The 13,531-nt window shown below is 35.5% G+C and overlaps 2 protein-coding genes and 1 long non-coding RNA gene across 3 annotated transcripts in view; 1 reads left to right on the plus strand and 2 right to left on the minus strand.

The window, feature by feature from the left end:
- Positions 1-544: 544 nt before the first annotated feature.
- On the minus strand, positions 545-1,824 carry LOC120328821 (uncharacterized). Its single transcript, XR_013479165.1, has 4 exons — positions 1,305-1,824; positions 1,135-1,208; positions 971-1,044; positions 545-875 (listed from the first exon to the last, which is right to left on the minus strand). It is a non-coding gene; the product is annotated as an uncharacterized LOC120328821 (long non-coding RNA).
- Positions 1,825-5,163: 3,339 nt separating this feature from the next.
- Positions 5,164-8,910, plus strand: LOC120347658 (uncharacterized). The gene is made up of 2 exons (XM_039417714.2): positions 5,164-5,347; positions 6,763-8,910. The coding sequence occupies exon 2, from the start codon at positions 6,770-6,772 to the stop codon at positions 7,754-7,756; it is 987 nt and encodes a 328-aa protein (XP_039273648.2). The 5' UTR covers positions 5,164-5,347; positions 6,763-6,769; the 3' UTR covers positions 7,757-8,910.
- A 1,356-nt stretch (positions 8,911-10,266) lies between these two features.
- The window catches only part of LOC120347015 (cyclin-G-associated kinase-like), a 31,230-nt gene continuing 27,965 nt past the window's right edge, over positions 10,267-13,531 (minus strand). Inside the window, exon 22 of the mRNA XM_078117634.1 lies at positions 10,267-13,327. Within this exon, the coding sequence (XP_077973760.1) occupies positions 13,178-13,327 (150 nt within the window). The 3' untranslated portion in view covers positions 10,267-13,177. The remainder of the gene's footprint in view (positions 13,328-13,531) is intronic.

The raw sequence follows: 13,531 nt of genomic DNA on the forward strand, positions 1-13,531 counted from the left end.
TAGAATACGATAATAATGCTATTTTGTTTTAATAAAAATTTACTTACAGCTACTACCAACTTGAAGGTCGAGGTCATTACAATACGTCTAATTGCTATTACAGAGTGAGGATTCACAAATTTGTGAGCGATTTGTGCGCTCCTCACACTTTCAAGTTTAATGCAGAAATTGGGATAAAATAAAAAAGCTACATAGACCTAATAGTGTACACCTAAAATAAATGTTATGCGCAAGACTGCGATCGCTGAATTTCAAATGAACAGAGTAACTACAGGGAAACTTACCTCCATTTAATTTAAATGAAAGCATTTTCTCTTCAGTTAACGCCAGTAAAGACGATTGTTACATTTAGCGTCGATTCCCATCCCACTTCTCGGTAGAGTTACAACTTTTACGTTCTTTGCAGCAAATTATACGAAACGTAAACAACAACCGACTCCTAAAACAAACAAGAGAGCAATGCTCAAATATATGGACACGAAAAGCAATTTTCCGAAAATCATATGAGGTAACTTAATAGTACCTGTATCGGAGTACCGTGATCTGTCATAGCTTTTTTTATTAGCATGGTAATCTAGAACAAACAGAGTAAATTCATATGCTGAAAGACATCTTGTTGACTTAGCTGGTGAAAACAGCATTCTGCGTCTTAAAGATATAAGCTTACAGAAATTACAGGCCTCTGTTATTGAGCAAAGACAAAAATCATATTGTACATGAAGTGGGAGACGCAAAAATATTTGTAAAACGCTGTTAACCCAGCAAATATTTTTTGCGTTAGTGAGACCGCGACCACCATATTTTAGAACATGTTGAATGTTGTTGGAAAGGTTGTGATGCTTCCTCCTTGGCATATTTATGTTGTTTCGGTAGAACTGTAACAAAAAGCAAAAAGATGAGAGCGAAATTCACTGCGGTATGGTACCGTACCTACTTAACTTACTGACTTCACAGTCTGCAAGCATCTTACCTGTACACTGTAGGCCAGATAATTTATCGCAGAACAGTTCTTCCCTTGCAAATTTTATGTTGTTTTCAGTAGAACTGTAATAAAAAACAAAAAGGTGAGAGCGAAATTCACTGCGGTACCTAATGTAGGCACGCTACTGAGTTAGCAGTCAGCCAGCATCTTACCTGTACACTGTAGGCCATATAATTGATCACAGAACAGTTCTTCCCTTGCAAATTTTACGTTGTTTTCAGTAGAACTGTAACAAAAAGCAAAGAGATGAGAGCTGAATTTACGGCGGTACCGGTACATAACGTAGGTGCGGTACTGAGTTAGCAGTCAGCCAGCATCTTACCTGTACACTGTAGGCCATATACGGTAATTGATCACAGAACAGTTGTTCCCTTGCAAATTTTATGTTGTTTACACTTTAGGACAGATAATTGATCACAGAACAATTCTTCCCTTTCAAATTTTATGTTGTTTCCAGTAGACTCTCATCAAAATAAACAAATATAGTAGGCTACAAGTGCTACAACGCTTGCATTACTGCACTGGTAGGACCGTGAAAGAATAAGTTACGGTAATTTCATTGTGGTAAGACACCGGTACCGGCACGAGTACCAGTATCGTACTTACGTACTGAGCTACCAGTACCGGTACCGAACCTGTAGGTCTGATATTCCGTTCCGCATACGATAGGCTATAAAACTTGCATTGCAGCATTAGTAATACCGCGGAAGGAATAAGTCAATTTCACTGCGTTACGGTACCGGTATGGCAACTTACCAGTACCGACCTACAGTAGCTGTAGTACTGAGCAAGACAATCGATCGCGAAACCGCTTGAAATAAGTGTAAAACAGTGTTCCCATGAGTAAAAATAAATACCGCGAAATTTTTATGAAATATCATATCTCATAGAATTCATATAAAATTTAAGAATAAATAAAAGTAATAGCCTTCTGGGGAAAAATATAATCTTTACTCACTGAAAATTTCAAAGCAATTGGTCCAGTAATCAACGAGAAAAGCGATTTTTTCATAACGATACCAAGAAGAAGACAAATAAGAACAAGAGAGCTATGCTCAAATATATGGACACGTAGCGCCACCCAATGGCAATAATTTTGATGACGTCATAGCAAAAAAATAAGTAATAGCCTTCTGGAGAAAAATTTTATCTTCAACCACTGAAAATTTCAAAGCAATTGGTCCAGTATTCGAAGAGAAAAGCGACTTTTTAAAAACGTGTCAAAGAACAACAACAAGGATAACAAGAACAAGAACAACAACAACATAATATTGAAACGATCGTTATGTCCACTACGTGTCCAACAAGAACAACAAAAATACCAAAACGATCGTTATGTCCACTAAACGTGTCCAATAAATAAAATAATGATTACACGCGCTGCTTGTGGAGCCACTGTCGCCAGATCCAAGTGATCCAAAAAGCCAAGTCAAGACACAAAAAGGCCAAAAATTTTACAAAGTACAAAAGTCCCATGATTTGTCACATTTGAAACTCTTGACACAGTGGTAGATTTGCACAGTTTGCAATATTACACAAATGTCTTTTCCCATAGAAAGTTGTATTTTCGTTTGCTATCATAGGATGATTATTATATGACAATTTTGAGCGGACAGCAATATTTTATAATTCAAATAATGCAATACAGGGTAGGGAATTAGCATGTGATAAAGGCTACCTACATATTCCTTGAACTTAGGATATACCCGAAAACAGTTTCCCTATACTTAACTATTGGAAAAAGTATGCTTATTTTGGGAGTGTTGACTGGTTTACATGTTTGAAACGGTTCAATTACATTTGTGACGACCCTTGTTTTGCCTGTTAAATGACGTCATGTGATATCGTTTCAGGGTTCGTCAGTATTTTTATGGTGTATATGGTCTTTCTTGCCTTTTTACTGCTTGGTATCTGTTATTTTTATTTTATGCTTTTCGTTCCTTTGGAGTGTTTGGTTGTTTTGGATCGTTCACTCTTCGAGTTGTTAAATAAATGACATAAAAAAGCGTAAAGACTTGGACTATTGATAGGGAAACTAGAGGACAGATCATATTAGAAAATATTCTGAACCTGGATAATTATTTCATACATTGCTGGTACGCTGCACATTTGAACCCACGACAATTGCACTTGCATACTATTGCACCTATGGAAATTTTGTTTGTTTTACGGTTATTTGAACCCATACTAACCCTAACCCATGGATTTTAGCCCTCTCATATAGATTGAACCCGCGGATATACGGGTGGAAATGTATGGGTTCAAATGTACGGTCACCGTTTGAAACCATCATTTTTATTAAAATTATCCAACCACGTGCCGCCACAGGTACTGCCGTACTAATAGCTAATTTTAGCAGCGGTATTGAGACCTAATTTCGATTCCTACAACTAAACTAAAGCTCCTCGAATAACATAATGACTATAACAGCTACGGCACCACACAATGGTGATGTGCGCGTTGTCGCCGATTAAAATAGATAATTGCACAAGCACTTTACTCTCGGTTCTACTACTTACTGAATACAGCGTAAAACATCGCGAAGCAGAAAAAAAATTTGCAATGACTTGGGGCGCTTTTTTTGAGTTGGTGTACCACGGCAGCAAATTAAAAACACAAATCAAGACATGTAGGCTGTAATGGCAGGTCTGCCCCTGCTGGTGACACATTTTTGGTACCATAATTTAGAACATTTTCCATATGGATGCACTTTTTATTGATTTGGCTTTAGGGTTAGATAAAAATGAGGTAGATAAAATTTCGCATGATGACCTAGAATCCGGTACATACCCTTGTGAATATATCGGAAATAGCGCCATGAAACCATGGCGAGAGGCGCCCTTGTTCTTTCGTGGCAGGTGGTGGTAATAACTGCGCCTCCTGTTTTGCGCTGTTTCTCTCTGTTTTGCGCTGGTTTCCTTCTGTTTTGCGCTGTATTCAGTAAGTAGTAAGACCCCTTTATTCTTGATGGCGCGTATCTATCTGATGTGGGTTTTTCAATGTTCGAATCTATTGTTCAAAGATGTTTATTGCTGAATAATTTAGTATGGGAAACAGTTGTTGAAATTGTAGTCAAATAGAAATCCGGTAAAATGCAGTGCTTCCACGCAGCAGGGACCAATTATAACTATATAAAACAAGGAAAACATAATTATTGGATGTAAATTTAAATTAAGCCTATTAAATGATACTAACACCCCCGTTTGATCAACACACACATTTACAAGTCCTACCTCGAAGCGGCTTACGATGAAAGAGATCGCGCCAATACTAAAATGGTCAGGGTTCAATGCCCAAACTTACAGTTGCCAGTTTAGTTACATAAGCGAAACAATAAAAGCGGTCACTGTTTAGAATCATGGACACTACAATGACAAGTAAGTTATTTAATATATACGTAACTATTTCCTGGAAACGCAGCTAAAAACTGACATGCAAATCTATGAAAATGACAGAGTGTTTCTAACCCTGCTTAAATATCTGATATATCGGTCACAGAAATTGCAATTGTTACGTCATTGTTGACATTTTTCTGATTGGCTATGGTTAAGGAAATGAACAAAGAAATCAAAGCTCGGGGAAATCCAAATGTATAGCTATGCGACATTCTATTGTTGCACTAAATATTGTAAGTCATAAGATTTCAACAATAAAAACTGGAATAGACATAAAAAAGCAAAAAAACGAAAATTCTGACGACAAACGTGTTTTAAAAAAGCCAGGCCCTGTGTGGAGCGCGAGAGAGAAATGGGTACAAGCGTGATTAGGATGATTGAAGTGTTTACAGTTTACACACTAAAAATTCGAAGTTAACACTATTTGGGATGGAAAAGAGAGATTGAGAAAAATTGTATGCCCTTTTCAGAACCCCACGGAGTAATAAATTTATTGTTTTTCGATTCAAGAGTAGAAGATTGTTATTCATATTTCATGACAACCAGACGGTGGTTGGGGGTATTGTATTTTACAATATCAACCGTTTTAAAAGAACGACGAGCGCACTTTTCTTTTCCTCTCTACGAAACAAATACGAACTTTTCTTGTATATGAAACAAATATTTAAATATTTATTCCTATACCTTACATAAATGGATAACCGGACACGGTGGTGTGCCATACGAAGTACTCTCCGCCTGGATATCTTGGTAGTCAGCACGGAACCTCAGCATGTTACGCATGATTCATTACAGCTGACGTAACGACCAGACGTAAACAAAGAACGACAACAAAGACTCGCTGGCGCAATTCATTCTTTTTTTTTTAGTTTATGTTCCTGAATTCTTTTGAATGTAACTTGCTGTTGGAGTTTAACTTTCATCGGGGGATCTTATCAAGAGTAGAAATGAAGAAATCATTGTAAAAATGGTAAATAAATTCAATATTACTGTATTAATTTTCTATGCTACCTACGGTCTACTTCCAGACTTCAGTACGGTACTTTATTTGTTCCAATTTTTCAAATGAATTGGCCAGACTCTTGATACAGTTATCTGTACGTGCAGACGTACTCAGTACTTGTAGATACTGGATATGCTGATATGTCAGTGGTTGACCATTTGATAAGATAGCTAAAATAAATACTGAAATATGAAATCTAGTATATAATCAATTACAGAATTATAACTGTCTGACTGTATTCCGTTATTCTGTGTATTAGGCATATGTATTAAACTAACTGCAGAACTTACTTTTATTTGAAAAAAAAACAATTTGGGTTGTATTTTTGCATCATATTTTGTTTGGCAATATTCAAGCCAGACTGGATTCCATGGCAGATGCACGCCCGAGGGCGCTAGCGCTCCACAAAAATGCACGCGAGCGAATTCAATTTTGCACGCCGAAAATTTGCAATTGCTCACCAATGTAAATCGGTTTAAATAGTTTTTAAATCAATAATCTAGTAATATAAAGATGCCAAAAAATTAAAACTTTACAATTGTCGACTAATACTTGATTGCAAGATTTGGCCTGATCGAAAAATGCGAAGCAAAAATCACCATATGGTGTTGAATGATAGGAATCCCGCGAGAAAAATCGCCTCCTCGCCGACGCTGGCCAGTTATGGCTCTGATTCAGCGTATTTTTAATACAATAATTTTACACGGATGTACTGAACAGCACCGGTATCTAAAGTCGCACAAACACTCTCAAAATTAGTGACAAAATATAGAAATGATGTTTTTGGGGGTCAAAGGTCAAACGTCCATTTTTGCTATGATCCAACTTATTTTTACGCGGATGTATTGAGAGGTATCTTAGGTCGAAATCAGTTTAGCAGGCGCAGTTGTTTTGCACGCCGTGAGCTATAATTGCACGCCAGAAATTCTTATTTGCACGCGGGAATTTCTGATTGCACGCCCGATTTCTCGTTCGCTAAGGCCATGAAATCCAGACTGGTATTCAAGCAATTACAGCATTTATTTTCACATCACATTTTCTGATTTTTGTTTGGCATTGTTTAAGCACCAACGTCGTGTGCTTTTTTAGACCCAATGAAAGATAATACAGTAACTTGATACAATCACACAATTCAGCAATTAGTGTAGGTACCTTACACTACTGCACTACTCTGCTTTCAATATAGAATTACAGATTTATTGCTGTCATGCCTCAAATAGATTAGAAAGCATCAATCTTTCAATACTTCTAATTTTACTGGGTTCCTATTCATTTAGAGATAGAAATCAGACTTTTGAAACTTTTCTTCTTTTTATTTTTGTATTGCTTATTTTTCAAAGCTTTCCCAAACTGTAAAATTAAATGAAACTTGTTCGTTTTAGATTCAAAATGATTGGAATAACCAGCAGACTCATACAAGCCCAACAGGCAAGCAGTCCTCCTAAACATGTTGACAATGAAGCGGAAAAGGCGGGAAGAGAAGCAGAAGAAGAATTAGAAAATCTACTTCTATCATCAGCAGGATTGAAAAATTCAGATGTTTTTCGTCGTTTACGCATTCCAGATAATTTTCAAACTCATCGTCATGAAATAGATATTGTGATCTTAACAGGGGAAGGAATATATTGCATCGAGGTGAAAAACTATGGCGGAGAACTAGTTCTCTGTAAAGATGAATCTTACTGGGAAAAGCGGAAAAATTCTGGTAAATTTACGACCTCTGTTTCTCAGGTTCCTAACCCTGTTTTGTCTATCAGAAACAAATCTCAAATTTTACGAAATCATTTAATGAGAGCGGGAATATGTTTACATGAAAGATCTTTCTTCCCAAGAGTTGTATTGATGAATAAAAACTGTAAAATAGATGACTTAATAGAGAATGATTATTATGTTGTCACACATAAAAATTTACAAAAATTCCTTGCCTCTTTCAAACAACCAATATCGACTATGATCACAGATCCTTTGATTCCATATTTCTTTTCTGGGAAATTATCCTATTCTCAAATTGACCAAACACGAAATGCACTTTGTCAAATCGGAACGTGGGATATTATGGAACTTCATGGTGGTCGTCAGCTTGTAGGAGACTACAAAGGCTGTACTGAGCTTAGTTTCGACAGATCTGAAGTTGAAAAAATGGTTTTAGTTCACCAACGGAACACAGTTTTATCTTCCATGTGGGCTGTGCTTGGTTACACACCAACAGTCTCAGCGACTTTATTCAAAAGGAATGGGGCGGGTTGGTTCGGTCACTCAATTGTTGGAAATGTGGTACTTCCGTACAATAAAGACATCGGATTTCAGATCGCTGGTGAATCACACGTATCCAAAATCCCAGCAAATGATATTCATTGTATAAAATTGAGTAAATAATGGACGGTTTTAGTTAGACTATTGTAGTCTTCGATTTTCGATTGTCTTCCTCGTTAGTTCTGTTACTGACAAAAACAAGTTTTTAAACTCAATGTTTCTTTGTTCCTACACAGCATTACGATACATGCCTCACAAAATAGTGCATGATTGCCACCAGGTATATTCATGTTGAGAATAAATAAACACCATTCATACTCTATTTATACTCAATTCGCCTCACAAATGTATAGGATGTCCATAAAGTCTCACAATATCTTAAAATTGCAAAGGGAATTTATCAATACCATTTTATATTGTTTAGGCCTTCACAGATGTATTAAATGAAGAAAAAATACTTCAGCAATTACTGTTTAAAAAACAACAAACCCGGCTAAGATATATTGAGAACTGACTTCATAACAAATTAAAATTGTAAAGAGACTTTATGACACCCTGATATTTGATTGCATTTAATCCTAAACAATTCTAATCTATTCGTTATATTTTCCGTTAGGTGATTTCTCAGATAATAATATAAGACATTGAATTGTCTTTCTATTGCTTAATTTTTGTACTGTACATAGGTATTCGTAGATTTTTCTCAAATTTTGTTGTAAATATTTTTTCTTATCATTTGAGTCCAACATTTTACCTTGATTTTAGTGATTCTATAAGAATATTAGTGTCCATATCGGAGGAAGGAGAATATTTGATACTACTAAATCATCATCAAACTATGCGGTCTCAAGTAAGAAAATACCATTAAGAAGTTGAGACAGTGGTTCCCATATTTGATATGGCCCACCGAAATTAAGTGAAATAGTTTATCATTCTATGTTTTTCTTCTTTTTGCGTTCCAGTTACCGCCAATTGTTACGTCATTATCACAGTTCAAGGATGTTTATATTCAATTATACAGATATTGAGTTATACGGCCGCTCTCCAGACCACGAATATCCTTCCACTTCTATGTTTGACCACGGTCAATCAACTCTGGGAACCACTGAGTTAGGGCGTAACGATTACTTCTGACTGCATTGAGTTGAATATAATTTCAATCACATAGGAGTATTTTCTTAGTCTTCTGAAATAAACTTAAGTATTTTAACGTGGTAACTACCACGCCGAGTTTCGAAGGTGTGAAGTATGACACATGTTCTGACTTTGCAATTCTAGTTACAAAATGAAATAATTAGAGGCAGCGATTTAACATTGCTTTTCTGTTGTTTATTAAACTTGATTTATACAAACGAGTTAAAATTAAAAAAATATAGACCTCCCACTGTTGTAAATCATAGTTTTAGCTTTGAATTTTATTTCTCATGTTTGGTGTAGACAGGGAATCAGTACATTTTGAACTGTAAATTTTTCATATGCCTTCTGCACTTGTCTGTGTATAATACTGTGTTTTTTCATTTGTAAACAATTCATTGCCATTAATAAGGTTGAATTTTGTGAATAAAAGTTGAATCAGACTAAAAAGTGTAATTTTGTTTTTTGTGAAGCAAAAAAGGGGCATAGCATGCATAAGTACTATTCTCTGCTGTAAGTATTTTAATTCATTGGAAATATTATGAATCAAAAACTTTGGGATCAGTATGCTACATTCATGCGAGTGATGGGAGCTACGAGGATTTCAAGACAAAAGGGTGAATTATGAAAAAACTTGCGAAGAAATAAATGCTTTACAAGATGGTTTACTACTTCAAGTTTGATGAGATATTCACCAAAGTGTTTTTCTTATTTTATTCATTTGGGTTAAAGCCCTTGCTATGTACACAGTGAAAACTCACAGCCACATCCAAAGTATTTTTGAATTCTCCTTAAAAAGTACTCTGCTTGCTATATTAAATATCTTGTGAGTTGGGTTATGGTTTTTCAGGGCTCGAATCTGAATATATATGAAGCAATGCACATGCATCTAAAATAAATATCTGGCAACCGGACATAAGACTACAGTGCCCCATATGATTGAAACATCTCATCCGTTTTCCTATCCCCCGGAATAAATGTGAAACTTGTCCTATCATTTAAAGGACTAGCCTACATTTGAGTAGACTATTAGGCGATTATTTGGCACTTGAATATAAATGCAACTTCATATTATGACCATCACTTCTGATCCCTAATCACACAGGTACAGAAACGTCGAGAGTTTCATATCACTAGAGTTTAACTTGATAATATAGTTTAGCGATTGCCACCTTGCTGAGGAATATGCTTACCATCACAGGTTTGATTACCCTGTGGAGAATAATTATGTGAAACAGGGTTGCTGCCCTTCTCACCGCTGAGGGAGGGTTCATTTAACTGCTAGTTGCTTACGGCTTCCTCTACCGTCAAGCCCTCGCATCTGAAACGAATAACTGGCTAACCATTTCCATACTGGACATGAACTGGTAATAGGATGAGAGGCTGTGGTACAGCAAATGATTAGGCTCACTTATCGGCCTCTTTCTCGTTGGGAATAAATATGAAAATCCTATCCTAAAAGAGTTTAAACCAGAGACCATATAAAACTGAAAGACTAATTAAACTCAATCCTAAATTTTATTGAATAGAATCAATGCATACGATTATAATAAAAGACGACAGTGCACAGAAACTGTGCAGAGCATGATTAAATAACAAACTGAAATCAAGCATATCAACAGTAAATATATATTTTAAATAATAATCCTAGGTTATAAATATTTTAGGGTAGAGTATAGTTTTTGTTAGTAAACTGAATTTTTGTGAATCCAAACAATATTTTTGTGTGATCCAAGTGTCAAGCTTGCTGCACATTAACAAAGAAAGACTCTTGAACTACTTGGGATAGTTATTTCCAATTATATGGGTATGTATACACCCAGCTGGCACAAAGGCATGGAGGAAGGATAGTTTATCCCGCAGAAACTAAATCAACAGCATAGGTATTCTTCGTGCAAGCATTAATCTAAGCGTTTGGTTGAACTGTGTATGTCTTGTTACTTTCGATACGAAATCCATATACTTTTATGGATATAAATGCATTTAAGCCTTTTTTTATAATATAATAGGATAACTTTCATAGTTGGCACCGTGGTTTTCCTCTATTTAGAATATATGAAGTAACTATTATGGGACGTTAACAGAACACACGTCTGCTTAAAAAAGCTTACAAATTTATCATCGCCTGTTCAGCCATTTTGAATTGTATTCTGGAAAGGATAAGCCTCTAGATCTGACTGGGGCAAACTACACCCATTTGATAATTCAATCTGGCCCTCCTGATGCTGCCAAACTAAAGCCAAATTTTGATGTTTTAGCTAAAAGATAGCTCAAGGAATTTGTTGAAATTGCGATTAAATTTAGTTTTCGCCCCTGGTCCTAAATCCTCACCCACCCCTGCTCTAGATGGCATCCTAAGTAATGCATAAAGAAACTATATAGACACTTATCATCGACAGAGTAGTGGATTCCATATGACAAGTTTGTCTGAGATAAAACTATTAAATAACGATTATATACATTTTAGTACAATTAACAATCAGAATAAATATATATTCTACACATTCAAAGAATAAAAATAACGTCAGCAAATATTAACAAGTACTATTTTATTGTTACACATGAAAAAAACTCACAAGAAATCAGTTGGCTAAAAGGAAATCTTAAACATAATGCTATTTGAAAAGAATTCAAAATAATATAAATAAAATTACAGTTTTCTTTGTTAAATTATTCACTCAAATCTTGGGTTTATAGCAATGGTTTCCAACCCTCTATGGCTCGTGCCGCCTTCTGGAGGCCCTATGCACTCACGACCCCGTTTGTCATAACACTAGTATTTATAGTGTTATTTTGATTGGTTGATTACAAATTCCATTAGGTTCAAACAATTCAAGCACAACAAAGTAAAAACACCCTGTAAATTATCCTTGTCAAGCAATGAAACGAGGAAGAACTGGGAGTTTTATTGTAAGGGAAAAGTAAAATCAGTTTGGCGTCTAGCCTTTGTAGCCCCCCCCCCCCCCCCAACTCGAACACAGGCTCCGGTTGAAAACCACTGGTTTAAACGATCAAATTGGTCATTTGAAATCTGGCGGATTACACTAATATATTTTTTTTATTTCATATCTTCAAAGGAGGGTTTGCACAAACAGTCACTGATGAATAAAGAGTTACACGCCAAGTTTGAAGACTTCATTTGCAGAATTGAACATTCTCTACACAAACAACTACCACAATGTGAAAAAGCATAATGGCATATGTAATACTAAACCCATAGCTGTTATTGCACCAAAAACGAAAAATCCGCAGATGTCAGAACTAATAAACAATAAAGTGAATTCTATACATTTGGTCACTTTTATATAAACTATGATCAGCACTACACAATACCACTTATTTCCTGATGGAAAATATATGTCTGCCAAAATACAATTTCCCCAGAAAAGAAACAAAGTAAATAATAGGCTAAGAACAGGAAAAATTAGAAAAACAATTTAGGCAAAAAAAGTCTACCGTAATATATTTCCTGTAACTTGAAATCGCTTGCGAGAAAATTAAAAGGTTCATCTCAGAAAAACAATTCCTATTACTAACTATATCCTCTCAATAATTTCCAATGCAATTTCTAATATATAAGAACTGATTGAGCAATCAGGACTAGACTTTGTCTCCACACATAATGAATAACTGGTATTTTACAGTCTAAGAATGAAGCATATTCTCAAAGCACCAAAAATAATTAAAAACACGAATATTGGAATACAAATAGGTCGTATAATACGAAAATTATAAATTTATTTGTCGATAAAATACTAAATCACATGTATAATAAGGGAAAGTGAATGTATATGAAAGCTATTATTCCATAATCAGTCAGTTTACAGCCTATCATGATTTTTCAAGTTATGAAATATGACAATACAAGGTAATCGAAATTGTCTTTTATTTGAATAGGTTGTTGGGTCAAGGGATTATTGGAATTGAGTTGATGTAGAGCAGGACTTTCCAAACTTTCAGGCTTGCAACCCGCTCGATGTGGCTTTCAGGGACTTAAGAGTCAAAGCCGACATTGTTATGCAAGCGCTTCTCTGGTATTCTCTCAAAATCATGAAATTTATGTTTTGCACTAGTTTTACTAATAATTGTGTCTGGAATCAAAAGTCCAAAAAGTACAATGGATATAGTACTTTGTGTGAAATTAGTGTACCCCTATAATTCGAAGTGACCCCCAGATTTAAAAAAAATCTCGAATTGCACGTTTTTATCAATTAATCAGAAGTTGAAATTGGTTCGAATAAGCTTTAAAATCAATGTACAGACAGAAAAACAAATTAAAATATTGATCTAATAATGGTATAATAATCAAATGAAATAGGTGACATAGAATTGGGGGATTTGAATCAGTTTTCCATGTACAACATCCCAAATAGTATTCATAATATGGCTTTCCAAGCATTGTAGATCATATTACGTAAACATTTGATGTCCCTTTTCTTCATATTCAGCCCAGGCATCATTTAATTCCATGAAAATCATTTTAGCAAATTCTTCATGAGGAGTACCTGTTGCTTTATCTGGATGTACGACCAGGCAAGCCTTCCTGTACATTTTCTTCACCTGAATAAACAATAAAGTTGTGAATTTTTTTAACCTAAACTTGATTATTAAACAGAAAAGACAGTAGACCAGGACAGGCAACCTGCGGCCCACGAGCCAAATGCGGTCCGCAAAAACAAATTGTGCCCAAGAAGTGCCAATTTGGAATGGTGCGTTATGAAGCCTATACCGCGGCTTGGATTTGTATTCGTCCCTCCTGTATGA

The sequence above is a fragment of the Styela clava genome, chromosome 11, assembly GCF_964204865.1.
Source record: "Styela clava chromosome 11, kaStyClav1.hap1.2, whole genome shotgun sequence".
NCBI classification, from domain to species: domain Eukaryota; kingdom Metazoa; phylum Chordata; class Ascidiacea; order Stolidobranchia; family Styelidae; genus Styela; species Styela clava.

Coding starts and splice junctions, on each gene's coding strand:
- LOC120347658 (XM_039417714.2), top strand. CDS start 6,770: ATGATTGGAATAACCAGCAGACTCATACAAGCCCAACAGGCAAGCAGT.